At 46.2% G+C, this 16,159-nt stretch overlaps 2 protein-coding genes across 2 annotated transcripts; both read right to left on the bottom strand.

Annotated features, from left to right (window-relative positions):
- Positions 1 to 711: 711 nt before the first annotated feature.
- LOC116738215 (filaggrin-2-like) lies at positions 712 to 7,068 on the bottom strand. Its single transcript, XM_032594097.1, has one exon. It carries the CDS (start codon positions 7,066 to 7,068, stop codon positions 1,291 to 1,293), a length of 5,778 nt encoding a protein of 1,925 aa, XP_032449988.1. The 3' UTR covers positions 712 to 1,290.
- A 1,001-nt stretch (positions 7,069 to 8,069) lies between these two features.
- LOC115519795 (filaggrin-2-like) lies at positions 8,070 to 13,721 on the bottom strand. Its single transcript, XM_032594098.1, has 4 exons — positions 13,671 to 13,721; positions 12,526 to 12,685; positions 8,754 to 11,721; positions 8,070 to 8,674 (listed from the first exon to the last, which is right to left on the bottom strand). Exons 2-4 carry the CDS (start codon positions 12,661 to 12,663, stop codon positions 8,070 to 8,072), a joined length of 3,711 nt encoding a protein of 1,236 aa, XP_032449989.1. The 5' UTR covers positions 12,664 to 12,685; positions 13,671 to 13,721.
- Positions 13,722 to 16,159: the final 2,438 nt, after the last annotated feature.

Below are 16,159 nucleotides of genomic sequence, written 5' to 3' on the forward strand. Positions count from 1 at the left end.
TGATGGGATACCAGATTCTGATTTAGGGCATTGTCATTCTTTTTGGTTAGATTAAATAAGTCTTGCTTGGATTATTTTCTTTCAGTCTGTAAATTGTGGGGATGATGTTTAAAGTCCTTATGAGTTATAGTATTCTGAACATTTTCTTTAGATTTTATAGTAAACTTTCTACTGAGGTTAGTATCTTTTGTATATATTTTTCTATTCCTTTTTACATATTTTGCTGTTCATAATAAATGTATGTATTGTTTTCCTCCTAGGCAAGAGTATATTTTTTATTGTTTTTTTTTTTTTTTTCATTTGGAAACTTCAGGACTCCATTAGCCTCCACTCCCATTAGCCTGCATTGATGGGGGAGGGATTTCAATTAGTGTATTTATCAGCGAGAGTCTATGGTGCATACCTCTTATTTCCAGAGTTTAGGTTTCTCAAGTCATGTTTGACAATGGTTGTTGTAATGATCATGATTAACTAAAACATCTGACTTCTCAGTATAAACCATCTCTTCCTATAAATGCTTTGGATAATGATTAGATTGAGGAGAGGACTAGATGTAGTTGAGTTTCACCTTTTCTGGACTCTTTGTTATTGGTGTCTTGATGCTTCACTTACATCTGGATGCCCAGAGGCAGAAGAATGAAATATGCATCTGTCCCCGGGACAGGGAGCTGTATTTGTGTTTGTGAGGATAAAAGAGAAGAGAAACCTTACCTTGATGTAAAATTTATTGACAATTTTATGCAATATAGGAGATCATGACAATAAATTCAAAAATAGTAGTATCTAGTTCCAGTGGTGGCACAAAAGATGCAAATATTCTGACTCATCACCTACTATAACATTCTTTGTTCAGAACATGGAGTGTGTTACAATATTATTGGAGAAATTTTGGCTCCAAAATCATGTTTCTTAGCTCCCTGGATAGGTTTGTCAGTGGTCAATTAAAATAAAATCTGGAAAGTCCATGATCTGAGTCTGAGAAATTTTTAAAAAATGCTCATTTTATCCTAAAGCACCCAAATGACTTTGTCATATAGTTTTGAATATAGTTCCAAATGCTATTTACTTCTTCCATTCATTGTTTTCTAACCAAAGAGCTTAGTGATTGTGGAGCCTTACAAAAAGCTTGCACCAAACAAAAGAAATAGAGTACAGTGCTACAGTTAAATAAAAGGACAGCTATATACCCCCCTACCAAAAGAAAAGATCATGTATCTTAATTCCATGTTGTATGTCTCATTTCTTTTTTGGGTTCTTATTTGAGCTAGTTTGTTTTCTGTTGGTTTCAAATTATTCAAAGTAATAATACCTTTGTTCTTGGACATATTCATAGAGTGGAGTGTTACCTTCTAAGTAAAAGGAACCTGATTCTGTTCTCTCCCTTTTATGGCAACCTCTGGCCTCAGAGTTTCTTGTATGCATGTTGTCCACATCCTGACTATATATACTGATGCTTCCTAACAAACTTGATGTGGGCCCTTGCTTTTGTTTTTCCCCACTCCATATGGTTTTACTGCTTGATGAATGTCTATACCCATATTTTTCACTTCCTGTAGGGTCTTGTCTATTAAGAGAGTGACTAGAAATGAACCCTTGCCTCCTGCTTCTGCTATCACTTGACTGCTCATAGCTGTCACTTGATTGGTCATGGCTATATACTTGTCTTTCATTGGTGCTGAATCCAGATTGACCCTGGATGTCTACTGATTGTCTATTACTTGATCCTTGTCTTACTAAACTTGTGCTGGATCTTATCTGCTCATGAGAAGATGTATCTCCCAAATGCTCCTGGCTGGATTCATGCATACTTATATTATTGAACTCCGACTGTCCATGAGTAGATCCTGATGATTCATGAATCTGTTTCCCCCAATCTTTGGAATTCCCTTTATTACCACTATGGGATCCCTGCCTAAGAGTTGAACCAGATTTTGAATGGCAATGAGCTGATATAGATTGCCCATGGCTGAATATAGAATGGTTGCTTGACTGCCACCTTCCAGATTGAACATGAGTGTCACTTGATGGTTCATGACTTACTACTGAATGCCCATGACTAGATCCCTGCCTTCTAGTTACACTGGATGCAGACTGATTATGGGAATCAACTGATTGTCCATGACTTGAACCTTGTCTTTCTGTTATTTCAGTTGCTTTTGATCCTGTATGGTCATAACCAGAAATTAATTGTCCATGTGTAGACACTTGATTGTTTGCAGCTCTCTCTGTTGACCTCAAAGGGCTAGAATTGTGGCTGCTTGTTCTGCTGCCCCCAGAGGGTCCATACCCAGACTGCCCATAATCATATTCAGCACTTCCATAACTGCCATGTTTCCATCCTTGACCTGATCCATGTCTTTGTCTTCCACTAAGCTGTGACTGAGAATGACTTACTCTAGATTGGTGATGACTGCTATATGAATGCTTACTTATGCTATCACTGGTGTGTCTATGAGTATCATGCGACTGTGTATGGCTGGATCCACCTTGTTCTGTTGTGCCAATTCCTAACTGTCCACGAGAAGATGTGGTGTGCCCCTGAGCTGAACCTGAGAATGTAGATTTGTCTCCAACATGTCTATGGGAGGATGCCTGTACTCCTGATCTTCTGGAACTAGGTTGCTTATGAGTTGAAGTCTTCCCTTGTTCAATTTTGGAATGTTTAGAACTATCTCCTGACTCTTCAGTACTAGAACCATGTCTTCTGGTTGTATTACTAACTGTGTTTTGGGGGATAGAACCAAAATGCCTATGACTAGAAACTGAGTGTCCTTGTGACACACCTGAATGCCTTTCAGTGTCGCTGGACTCACTCACACTAGATCCCTTTCTTCCAGTCCACCTGGATTCTGCGCTGGTGGCTTGTCCATGACCAGACTGGGCAGGTCCAGTGGTGTCTCCTGTCTGTGGGCGAGTAGTTCCCAGTCTACCTTCATGGGTAGATGTTGACTCTCTAAGTTGAGATCCAGCATGGCCATGAGGGGACGCTGTGTGTGTCTGTGGGACTCCTGAAGGCCTTTCACTGGACTCATTGATGCTGGATTCTCTTCTTCCAGTCCTACTGGATTCTGACCTGGTGGCTTGTCCATGAGTGGACTGGGAATGTCTAGTGGTGTCTCTTGACTGTCTGTGAGTAGTTCCCTGTCTTCCTTCCCGGGTGGATCCCGACTCTCCATGTTGAGATCCAGCATGGCCGTGAGGGGACCCTGCCTGTGTCTGTGGGACTCCTGAAGGCCTTCCCCTGTCACTGGACTCACTGCTCCTAGATCCTATTCTTCCCGTCCTACTGGATTCTGTCCTGGTGGCCTGTGCATGACCAGACAGTGTATGTCTGGTGGTGTCTACTTGCTGTCCGTGAGTAGTTTCCTGTCTTCCTTCATGGGTGGATGCTGACTCTCCCTGTTGGAATCCAGGGTGGCCATGAGGGGACCCTGCCTGTGTCTGTGGGACTCCTGAGTGCCTTTCACTGTCACTGGACTCACTGACACTGGATTCTCTTCTCCCAGTCCTACTGGATTCTGACCTGGTGGCTTGTCCATGAGTGGACTGGGTATGTCTAGTGGTGTCTCCTGCCTGTCTGTGAGTAGTTCCCTGTCTTCCTTCCCGGGTGGATCCCGACTCTCCATGTTGAGATCCAGCATGGCCATGAGGGGACCCTGCCTGTGTCTGTGGGACTCCTGAAAGCCTTCCCCTGTCACTGGACTCACTGCTGCTAGATCCCGTTTTTTGGGTACTACTGGATTGTGTCCTGGTGGCTTGTCCATGCCCAGACTGGGTATGTCTAGTGGTGTCGTCTTGCTGTCTGTGAGTAGTTCCCTGTCTTCCTTCACGGGAGGATCCCAACTCTCCATGTTGAGATCCGGCATGGCCATGAGCAGATCCTGTGTTTGTCTGTGGGACTCCTGAGTGCGTTTCCGTGTCACTGGACTCACTGATGCTAGATCCCGTTCTTCGGGCCCTGCTGGATTCTGTCCTGGTGGCCTGTCCATGACCAGACTGGGCATGTCTAGTGGAGTCTTCTACCTGTCTGTGAGTTGTTCCCTGTCTCCCTTTCAGTGTGGATCTTGACTCTCCCTGTTGGAATGCAGGGTGGCCATGAGGGGACCCTGCCTGTGTCTGTGGGACTCCTGAGTGCCTTTCACTGTCACTGGACTCACTGACACTGGATTCTCTTCTCCCAGTCCTACTGGATTCTGACCTGGTGGCTTGTCCATGAGTGGACTGGGTATGTCTAGTGGTGTCTCCTGCCTGTCTGTGAGTAGTTCTCTGTCTTCCTTCCCGGGGGGATCCCGACTCTCCATGTTGAGATCCCGCCTGGTCATGAGGGGACTCTGTGTGTGTCTGTGGGAGTCCTGAGTGCCTTTCCCTGTCACTCGATTCACTGGCACTGGATCTGCTTCTTTGGGTCCTGCTAGATTCTGTCCTGGTGTCCTGTCCAAGACCAGAATGAGCTTGTCTAGTGGTGTGTCCTTGCTGTCTGTGAGTAGTTTCTGGTCTTCCTTCCCGGGTGGATCCCGACTCTCCATGTTGAGATCCAACATGGCCATGAGGGGACCCTGCCTGTGACTGTGGGACTCCTGAGTGCCTTTCACTGTCACTGGACTCACTGACACTGGATTCTCTTCTCCCAGTCCTACTGGATTCTGACCTGGTGGCCTGTCCATGACCAGACAGTGCATGTCTAGTGGTGTCTCTTTGCTGTCTGTGAGTAGTTCCCTGTCTTCCTTCTCGGGTGGATCCCGACTCTCCATGTTGAGATCCAGCATGGCCCTGAGGGGACCCTGCCTGTGTGTGTGGGACTCCTGAGTGCCTTTCACTGTCACTGGGCTCACTGACACTGGATTCTCTTCTCCCAGTCCTACTGGATTCTGACCTGGTGGCCTGTCCATGACCAGACAGTGCATGTCTAGTGGTGTCTCTTTGCTGTCTGTGAGTAGTTCCCTGTCTTCCTTCTCGGGTGGATCCCGACTCTCCATGTTGAGATCCAGCCTGGCCATGAGGGGACTCTGTGTGTGTCTGTGGGACTCCTGAGTGTGTTTCCGTGTTACTGGATTCATTGATGCTAGATCCCGTTCTTCGGGCCCTACTGGATTGTGTCCTGGTGGCCTGTCCATGACCAGACTGGGTATGTCTAGTGGAGTCTCCTACCTGTCTGTGAGTTGTTCCCTGTCTCCCTTTCAGTGTGGATCTTGACTCTCCCTGTTGGAATGCAGGGTGGCCATGAGGGGACCCTGCCTGTGTCTGTGGGACTCCTGAGTGCCTTTCACTGTCACTGGACTCACTGACACTGGATTCTCTTCTCCCAGTCCTACTGGATTCTGACCTGGTGGCTTGTCCATGAGTGGACTGGGTATGTCTAGTGGTGTCTCCTGCCTGTCTGTGAGTAGTTCTCTGTCTTCCTTCCCGGGGGGATCCCGACTCTCCATGTTGAGATCCCGCCTGGTCATGAGGGGACTCTGTGTGTGTCTGTGGGAGTCCTGAGTGCCTTTCCCTGTCACTCGATTCACTGGCACTGGATCTGCTTCTTTGGGTCCTGCTAGATTCTGTCCTGGTGTCCTGTCCAAGACCAGAATGAGCTTGTCTAGTGGTGTGTCCTTGCTGTCTGTGAGTAGTTTCTGGTCTTCCTTCCCGGGTGGATCCCGACTCTCCCTGTTGGAATGCAGGGTGGCCATGAGGGGACCCTGCCTGTGTCTGTGGGACTCCTGAGTGCCTTTCACTGTCACTGGACTCACTGACACTGGATTCTCTTCTCCCAGTCCTACTGGATTCTGACCTGGTGGCTTGTCCATGCCCAGACTGGGTATGTCTAGTGGTGTCTCTTGCCTGTCTGTGAGTAGTTCTCTGTCTTCCTTCCCGGGTGGATCCCGACTCTCCATGTTGAGATCCCGCCTGGTCATGAGGGGACTCTGTGTGTGTCTGTGGGAGTCCTGAGTGCCTTTCCCTGTCACTCGATTCACTGGCACTGGATCTGCTTCTTTGGGTCCTGCTAGATTCTGTCCTGGTGTCCTGTCCAAGACCAGAATGAGCTTGTCTAGTGGTGTGTCCTTGCTGTCTGTGAGTAGTTTCTGGTCTTCCTTCCCGGGTGGATCCCGACTCTCCATGTTGAGATCCAGCATGGTCATGAGGGGACCCTGCCTGTGACTGTGGGACTCCTGAGTGCCTTTCACTGTCACTGGACTCACTGACACTGGATTCTCTTCTCCCAGTCCTACTGGATTCTGACCTGGTGGCTTGTCCATGCCCAGACTGGGTATGTCTAGTGGTGTCTCTTGCCTGTCTGTGAGTAGTTCTCTGTCTTCCTTCCAGGGTGGATCCCGACTCTCCATGTTGAAATCCAGCATGGCCATGAGGGGACCCTGCCTGTGTCTGTGGGACTCCTGAGTGCCTTTCACTGTCACTGGACTCACTGACACTGGATTCTCTTCTCCCAGTCCTACTGGATTCTGACCTGGTGGCTTGTCCATGCCCAGACTGGGTATGTCTAGTGGTGTCTCTTGCCTGTCTGTGAGTAGTTCTCTGTCTTCCTTCCTGGGTGGATCCCGACTCTCCATGTTGAAATCCAGCATGGCCATGAGGGGACCCTGCCTGTGTCTGTGGGACTCCTGAGTGCCTTTCACTGTCACTGGACTCACTGACACTGGATTCTCTTCTCCCAGTCCTACTGGATTCTGACTTGGTGGCTTGTCCGTGCCCAGACTGGGTATGTCTAGTGGTGTCTCCTGCCTGTCTCTGAGTAGTTTCTGGTCTTCCTTCCTGGGTGGATACCAACTCTCCATGGTGAGATCCAGCATGGCCCTGAGGGGACCCTGCCTGTGTGTGTGGGACTCCTGAGTGCCTTTCACTGTCACTGGGCTCACTGACACTGGATTCTCTTCTCCCAGTCCTACTGGATTCTGACCTGGTGACTTGTCCGTCCCCAGACTGGGTATGTCTAGTGGTGTCGTCTTGCTGTCTGTGAGTAGTTCCCTGTCTTCCTTCACGGGAGGATCCCAACTCTCCATGTTGAGATCCGGCATGGCCATGAGGGGACCCTGCCTGTGACTGTGGGACTCCTGAGTGCGTTTCCATGTCACTAGACTCACTGATGCTAGATCCCGTTCTTTGGGTCCTACTGGATTCTGTCCTGGTGGCCTGTCCATGACCAGACTGGGTATGTCTAGTGGAGTCTCCTACCTGTCTGTGAGTTGTTCCCTGTCTCCCTTTCAGTGTGGATCTTGACTCTCCCTGTTGGAATGCAGGGTGGCCATGAGGGGACCCTGCCTGTGTCTGTGGGACTCCTGAGTGCCTTTCACTGTCACTGGACTCACTGACACTGGATTCTCTTCTCCCAGTCCTACTGGATTCTGACCTGGTGGCTTGTCCATGAGTGGACTGGGTATGTCTAGTGGTGTCTCCTGCCTGTCTGTGAGTAGTTCTCTGTCTTCCTTCCCGGGTGGATCCCGACTCTCCATGTTGAGATCCCGCCTGGTCATGAGGGGACTCTGTGTGTGTCTGTGGGAGTCCTGAGTGCCTTTCCCTGTCACTCGATTCACTGGCACTGGATCTGCTTCTTTGGGTCCTGCTAGATTCTGTCCTGGTGTCCTGTCCAAGACCAGAATGAGCTTGTCTAGTGGTGTGTCCTTGCTGTCTGTGAGTAGTTTCTGGTCTTCCTTCCCGGGTGGATCCCGACTCTCCATGTTGAGATCCAGCATGGTCATGAGGGGACCCTGCCTGTGACTGTGGGACTCCTGAGTGCCTTTCACTGTCACTGGACTCACTGACACTGGATTCTCTTCTCCCAGTCCTACTGGATTCTGACCTGGTGGCTTGTCCATGCCCAGACTGGGTATGTCTAGTGGTGTCTCTTGCCTGTCTGTGAGTAGTTCTCTGTCTTCCTTCCAGGGTGGATCCCGACTCTCCATGTTGAAATCCAGCATGGCCATGAGGGGACCCTGCCTGTGTCTGTGGGACTCCTGAGTGCCTTTCACTGTCACTGGACTCACTGACACTGGATTCTCTTCTCCCAGTCCTACTGGATTCTGACCTGGTGGCTTGTCCATGAGTGGACTGTGTATGTCTAGTGGAGTCTCCTACCTGTGTGTGAGTAGTTCTCTGTCTTCCTTCCAGGGTGGATCCCGACTCTCCATGTTGAGATCCAGCATGGCCATGAGGGGACCCTGCCTGTGTCTGTGGGACTCCTGAGTGCCTTTCCCTGTCACTGGACTCACTGACACTGGATTCTCTTCTCCCAGTCCTACTGGATTCTGTCCTGGTGGCCTGTCCATGACCAGACAGTGCATGTCTAGTGGTGTCTCTTTGCTGTCTGTGAGTAGTACCCTGTCTTCCTTCACGGGTGGATCCTGACTCTTCATGCTGAGATCCAGCCTGGCCATGAGGGGACTCTGTGTGTGTCTGTGGGACTCCTGAGTGCCTTTCCCTGTCACTTGATTCACTGACACTGGATCTGCTTCTTTGGGTCCTGCTAGCTTCTGTCCTGGTGGCCTGTCCATGACCAGAATGAGCTTGTCTAGTGGTGTCTCCTTGCTTTCTGTGAGTAGTTTCCCATCTTCCTTCATGGGTGGATCCTGACTCTCCCTGTTGGAATCCAGGGTGGCCATGGACTCCTGAAAGCCTTCCCCTGTCACTGGACTCACTGCTGCTAGATCCCGTTTTTCGGGTCCTACTGGATTCTGTCCTGGTGGCCTGTCCATGGCCAGAATGGGCATGTCTTGTGTTGTCTCCTGCCTGTCTCTGAGTAGATCTTTCATTTTTACCTGTGGGAATTCCTCCTGATTTTTCATGGTCATTTTCATAATGCTCCCGGGTAGTTGCTGAATATGTCTCCCATTTATCTGTCTGGGCTTGACTGTCATTTTTGTGGTTATGTTTCGTGTCCTGTGTTGTAGAAGTCCTTCTTTCCTGACTTGATCCTTGCCTTTGTTGGCTATGTCCATGAATGCTGTCATGATCTTCAGTCTCTTTTGCTGTTGTACTGTGTCTCTTGTTTCTCTCATTATCCCTCTGAGTAGTTTTCTTTGGGCCTGTTTCTCTTATCTGAGTGTGGGCTGAATCTGATATGGGTCTTCCATGTTTTGGACCCTCTTTTCCTGAACTAGTGCAAGAGCTTTCTTTTCTCCTTACCCTAGATTCATGTTGTTCATATCCAGAAGATTCCCCTGAGCTAAACCCATGTTGATCATAAGTGGAAGACTGACTTGTGCTAGCATGTTGATCAGGGTTAGAGGACTTTCCTGAGCAGGATCCTTGGCCAAAATTGGAGGATTGCACTGAAGTGGAACAATGTTGACCACAGCTAGACTGACCTGATCTAGACTCATGTTGTCCAAAGCCCGAAGAATGACCTGAGCCAGTCCCAAAGCTAGGGGACTGATGTGAGCTAGATCCATGTCCAGAGCCCGAGGATTGACCTGTCCCAGACCCATGTTGTCCAGAGCTAGAAAATGGACCTGCACCAGACCCTTGTTGTTCAAAGGCAGAGGACTGACTTGAGCCAGACCCATGTTGACCAAAGCCAGAGGATTCGCCTGAGCCAGACCCATGCTGTCCAAAACTAGAGGAATGACCTGAGCCAGACCCATATTGGCCAAAGCCAGAAGACTGACCTGAGCTGGATCCATGTTGTCCATAGCCAGAGGTCTGACCTGAACCAGACCCATGCTGGCCAAAGCCAGAGGACTGTCTTGAGCTAGACCCATGTTGTCCAAAACTAGAGGACTGACCTGAGCCAGACCCATGTTGTCTAAAGCCAGAGGACTGGCTTGAGCCAGAGCCATGTTGTCCACAACCAGAGGACTGACCTGAGCCAGAGCCATGTTGTCCAAAACTAGAGGACTGACCTGAGCCAGTCCCATGTTGTCCAAAGCCAGAGGACTGGCTTGAGCCAGACCCATGCTGGCCAAAGCCAGAGGACTGGCCTGAACCAGAGCCATGTTGTCCAAAACCAGAGGACTGACCTGAGCCAGACCCATGTTGTTCAAAACCAGAGGACTGACCTAAGCCAGACTCATGTTGTCCAAAGCCAGAGGATTGGCTTGAGCCAGACCCATGTTGGCCAAAACCAGAGGATTGACCTGAGCCAAACCCATGTTGGCCAAAACCAGAGGATTGACCTGAGCCAGACCCATGTTGGCCAAAGCTGGAGGACTGACTTGATCCAGACCCATACTGACCAAAGCCAGAGGACTGACCTGAGCTGGATCCATGCTGGCCAAAACCAGAGGATTGACCTGAGCCAAACCCATGTTGGCCAAAACCAGAGGATTGACCTGAGCCAGACCCATGTTGGCCAAAGCTGGAGGACTGACTTGATCCAGACCCATACTGACCAAAGCCAGGGGACTGACCTGAGCTGGATCCATAGTGGCCAAAGCCAGAGGACGGTCCTGAACTAGACCCATGCTGACCAAAGCCAGAGGATTGTCCTGAGCTTGACCCATGTTGTCCAAAGCCAGAGGATTGACCTGATCCTGACCCATGTTGTCCAAAGCCAGAGGTCTGACATGAGCCAGACCCATGTTGTTCAAAGCCAGAGGACTGGCATGAGCCAGAGCCATGTCCAAAGCCAGAGGACTGACATGAGCCAGATCCATGTTGTCCACATTTAGAAAATTCCTTTGAACCAGACCCTTTTTGATGAGAGTTTGAAAAGTGTCCACAAGAACCAGATCCATGTTGACCATAACTAGAAGACTGACTTGTTCCAGACCCATATTGTTCACAGCAAGAGGACTGACTTGAACCTGTTCTCTGTTGTCTTCCACAGTTCTGTGTCTGACCACATGCTCTAGATCCATATCCTCTTTGACTAGAAGGCTGACTACAGAAGCTAGGCTCATGTTGACCACATCCAGAGGACTGACCTCCCGAGATACATCCACGATCTTGTCTTCCACTACTTCCTGTTTGATAACCTGACTGAGTGCAGCTAGATTGATTTCCTTGCTCTCCAAATCTACCTTCCTGACAGGAACTAGAAGTATTTTGTGGACTTCCACACCCACCCGAATTGCTGGAACCACATCCATAGCTTTGTCTTCCACTGTCTTCTGAACCTTTAGAGCTAGACCCAAGCTTTTGTCCTCCACTATTTCTTGACTGAGTAGAGTTTGATTCATGCCCACCAGCATCCAGTCTATGTGACAGACCACCATGACTTTTCCTCCTCTCACTCTTTGACCCAGATCCAGATTCTGATTCATATTCCTTCCCAGATTCCCTGGTGGGGCTAACATGTGACTTGTTTCTTCTATCCCCCAGCTCTCCAGAGCTGGAACCATGTCTTTCTTTGTCACTATTCCATGAGTGACCAGACCCACGGTGTCTTTTCTCAGATTTCTCTTGGTTCTCTGAGCTAGATAAACCACCTTGCCTTCCCAGCCTCCTGGAATTTGACCCATGTCTGTGTTTCACACTTCGCCTCAAACCCTCAGAACCATAACCATACTCCTCTCCCTCCCTCCAATTTGAATGCCTGTAACCTGATTTCTGTTCTGGTGCATCTTCTTCATCCTCTTCTGTTTCACTTTCTTCCTTATGGTGTCGGTGACCACGCCTATGCTTCTTTGACCCTGAAGCTTTGCAGTATTCTTTGCTGAGAACCTTGTTGCAGGCCATAGCCAGCTTGAATACCATCAGAAGAAACTCAGTAAAGTCCAGTCTTCGGTCATGATCTCGATCTAGCATGTGCATGATGACATCCACTGTGTCTGGATCATCTGGGTTCTGTATACAAGTGACATACCAAAGGAGACCTGGTCAGCTCAGCCCACATAGTCAGCTAAAATATTCAAGTAGAAAAAATAAAATAAAATATTCAAACAGAGCTGTGGAATTGTGGATGTTTGACAATAGGTATTTTTAATCCAGTCAAGGGTTACTTTAAGCTAAAGCAGCCTAATAATTAGGATCCAGCAGGTGAGAAGAGGTAATAGAAAAGAACTATTGGGTTCTCCAACAGAATACAATTCAAGGACCTAAGGTAGGGGACTAGGTACTCAGGTATATACAAGAAGGAATTGAATAAATCAAGTTTAGTACCTGGTATATTTTAGTTTTACATAAATTTTAAATATTACATGCTAATATATTCTTTGTTAGAATCTATAATTTTAAAGTTATTAGCTGAGTCCTTCCCAAGTAAATGGGAAAAAAATGCTTGTTTTTTGTTTATAATTTTTAGTAATTCTGGCTACTTAGTCAGATCTCTTTGTAGACATTTCCCTCTTTATACTTTTTCTTCTTTTAACTCATATTTTAGCACAAATTTATTTTCTGTTATTTTTCATAAGGGGAGACCTGGGAGCATGAAAAAGTCTGAAGGTCTATATGGTGGGGGTAAACAGGAAAATGAGGGAAAAAATCACCTTTATAAAAATAAATTCTGCTCCAACAGACTTTCTGATGTGCCCAAGAAGTACCACTCATAGTTTTCCCAAAGACTACTGAGACTGTGCAGTTTTTAGCTACTCTTTGTTCACATAACAGAGAATTGATAGGACCCTAGCAATCTTGGTAGATGGTTCTCACCTTCAGAATTGGACGGAACTCTTTCTCTAGAAGTTCCTTTAGCTCATCCTTGCTCAGTGTGCCACACTCCCCATCTTGGTTGGTATATTTGTAGAAAACATCAATGACTGTGACAACACTTCTTAAGAGGTCGGTCATCTTTTTGCAAGTTTAAGTGTACCTGAAGATAAAAGAAACAAAAGACCCTATTATTCATTTTCTTTTTTAAAAAATTTATAAGTAATTCTAACTTTAATAATAATCATTCTAGTTTTTCAAGTCTCTTACACTTGACAAATACAACAAATAAGGAAGGGTTGAGGATCTGTCAACACAGTAATAACTAACTTTGTTAACTTTGAGTTACTTTGCTAAGATTGTCATGGCATGTTACTGGCTGAACTGGGATAAGCACTCAGATCTCCATGTCCTGGCTGAATATATTCCTTACATAATGTCTCTACACTTTGTGTACTTTGGTGTTCTGAGTGTTGTCCTGGAGCTTCTAAAGTTTCCAGAACCACTCAGATGTATTGTCCCAGTCTCTCTGGTTAGTTTCACTGGTTCTCTTGAGTTAAAAGTGACAGACCTTCTATCATACCTACTTCTCCTCTGGCCACCAGAAGCTAAACAGGACTACTAAGGCCTTCAGCAAATAGAAAATGGTGCTACAGAAGCATGAGATAGCCCTTATCAGAGCTCAAGTACTATCCTAATCTCAGCCTTGACCAAACACTGTTCTTTTTCAGTAACCAGAAAGAAAGACTCAGCAATGCAGGCAGTAGTTTGACTAGTAGATGATTTGATCTTGGAGCCCCAAGGACTTACATTAAACAGGAAAGGGACTCTACACCAGGGCTGACCTCCGCCCTATTTGAGCTGGGCAATCCAGAAAAAAAATGTCATGCAAAAGACTGGGAAGAGAATGTGGAATGGCCTAGAAGAAGACAAATTTCTTGCATTATTCATCTTTACAACAACATATTTATTCTAAAAAGACCCCAGGATAAAGTAAACTAATCAAAAAATTAAAAGAAAAGAAAAAGAGACAAAAATGAAAAGGCCAAATATATATTAACTCTGGCTTAGCTCTTACTCCTGGATTTCTGCTGTGGATAACAATCAACCAAATATTCATCAGTATAGCTGGATGAATTTTCTCTCACCTGGTTCACCAAAGGAACACGTAGGATAAAGCTTGATGCAGCTTGCAGGGTGACCAGTGGATTGAGATAGTGGCCCTTATATAACTAAAAATGTGTGGGTGCTGCCCTCTGTGGGATGGACTGATTCATTTCTAATCAAATCTAACCCCTCCTCTGTCCATGTTTATCTTCCTACTTCTTCGCATTCTTATCTTTGATATGATTGCAGAAAGGATGGTGCTGGCCCAGCTTTCAGTATGAGGACATGTTACAGAACACTTTTTTTAGCGTCATGCACTTGTGAAAAATAGACTGTGTTTTAGAGGACTAAACAAGGGAATGTGTGGCTCATTCCCTTTATCTAGTACCCACAATAAATAGCAATGTGTAAGATACTTGGCGGGTGTGCAATAAATGTATATTCACTTGAAAATGAATATAGGCCATTAGGCTTACCTAATTCATACCTTTTGGCATTAATAATACCTACCATTTATTGAGTTTACTATGTGCTAGATATTGTGCTGAATACTTTTTATGTATCATTTTATTTGATCTTTATAACATTTCTATGATATTTTGTTGTTCATTCCAAGAGCAGTCACTCAGGGAGCATGAGTCCTCTTCAAGGTCACACAGCCTGTAGGTGGAGGAACCAGGGTTTGGGCCTGTAGCTACCTTATTATAACCATTCTCTTAACCATTATGCTGGCTTACTTTTGTGTATCTATCACATATACCTATTATATGGAAAATGATGCACTGTTTTAGGAGCATCAGGCCTACCCAAGCACAAAAAATATGAAAGAGTGATATAAGAAGTGCTGCCAGCCAGGAAGACAAGAAACATATTCTCTGGCTCCCCGAAGGCTCTTTTCTAAGCTATAAAAGTTATGTTAATACGCTATACACAAAAGTAATGTTTCAAGAACTATTCACGGGCAAATCTAGAGTGAGTTTTCTTCTTGGGATATTTTTCTAGCATCCTGCTATCCATTGGTTATTTGGCAGCTTTGGGCCTAGACCTTTGGGAGAATATCATTTGTATACATAGTCTATCAAATATAATACTTTAGGGAAGTGAAAATAATCAGAAAGTTGTGTTAGGCATGGAGAGGCAGCTTTTCTGCACTTTGTCAGCACGTGATACTGCTGCTTCTGCTGCTGCTGCTAAAGACAGCAGCTACACGTGCTAGCTTTACATACTTACCTATTTATTCTTTACAGTAACTCCACCATTCTCATTTTACAGATAAGGAAAGCACAGAGAAATTTAATAATTTGTCCAAAATCACAGCTAGTAAGTGGCAGCACTGGGATAGAAACCCATGCTGTCCAGTGTGAAAGCTGGTGCTTAACCACATCTGTACCACATATGTGGGGGAGGGGTCGATTTCTATCTGGGTGCCCCTCCTGCGAAGCTGTCTTACATTATTCACCGCACCATCTAGACAGTGCCTAGAACTTAGTAGATACTTAGAATGGGTGCCTGTTCACAAAATAATGGTTATACTACTGAGATATATCCATTGATCTCATAGCCAGGGAGCCCAGAACCAAAATGGCCACACAGAAAGTTGTGCTGTCTCTTGGATATCATGGTCATTTTCAATGGTAGGCATCTTTTGGAAATGTGCTTTTTTTTGTTGTGATAACCGCTATTTCAAGGACAACTTTCAGACCCCAGCCTCTGTACCAAGACAGGTTTTAAAGCCATCCTTGCATAGCAACTCCAGTTTAGAACTTTGAAGCCAGTTCCATTGCTTGCTTCTGTGCGTTCTGTGTATTCAGGTGTCTCTTCCTTTTCTGACTTGTTTAGCATAATAACGGGAAGAATAGACTCAGAAGTCAGAAAGATTTGAGCTCCAATCTCAGCTCTGTCTTTTCTTGGCTGCGTTCCTTGGGCAGTTACCTAATCTTTTGAGCCTCAGTTTCCCAAATTTTATAGTAGTAAACACTACAAAACACTGACCTCACTGGTGGAGATTGCTTAAGATTTATTACATGTAGGAGGCACTCAATCATGTTAGATAAATTAGGAGCCAAAACTAGGCCTTTAAAGGCAGAAATACTACTTTGTCAAAAGCATGACAAGTCATGATTCTTTTTCTTAAAAAAATAACAATTTTATTGAGATATAATTAACACACCATAAAAATTAGCCTTTTAAGTTGTACAATTCAGTGATTTTTAGTATAGTCACAGAGTTGTGCACCTAAGTCAGGTTTGTTGTGATGTCTGTGTCCTTAAGTAAGTTTGCTCACCAGTCCTCCAGTTTTCCCTCTATACTAATCAGAAGGAGGGTGTTCGTGTCAGAGTGCAAGTGGACTCATGTCACACCATTTTAGCCACAATTCTGGGGAACAGCTAGAGTCCTACCAGAGCCCCACTGTTTGGAAAGGAATGATGGTCTCTAAGGATCCATTGGATGACACCTGCAAAGACTTTGGCCTGCCTGGGTTCTGAAAGGCAGCTTGGTCCAGTGAAACAGAACTCTGGAGCCTGGAGCT

This window comes from Lynx canadensis, chromosome C1 (assembly GCF_007474595.2).
Source record: "Lynx canadensis isolate LIC74 chromosome C1, mLynCan4.pri.v2, whole genome shotgun sequence".
NCBI lineage: Eukaryota > Metazoa > Chordata > Mammalia > Carnivora > Felidae > Lynx > Lynx canadensis.

Excerpts from the sequence above, each read along its gene's own strand:
- LOC116738215 (XM_032594097.1), bottom strand. The coding sequence starts at position 7,068 with ATGGAAACGCACTCAGGAGTCCCACAGTCACAGGCAGGGTCCCCTCAT.
- LOC115519795 (XM_032594098.1), bottom strand. The coding sequence starts at position 12,663 with ATGACCGACCTCTTAAGAAGTGTTGTCACAGTCATTGATGTTTTCTAC. Across the intron at positions 11,722-12,525 it reads AGTTCCGTCCAATTCTGAAG|AACCCAGATGATCCAGACAC; the intron begins GTGAGAACCATC and ends ACTTGTATACAG. Across the intron at positions 8,675-8,753 it reads ATCAGGAGGAATTCCCACAG|GACAGAATCCAGTAGGACCC; the intron begins GTAAAAATGAAA and ends ACAGGCCACCAG.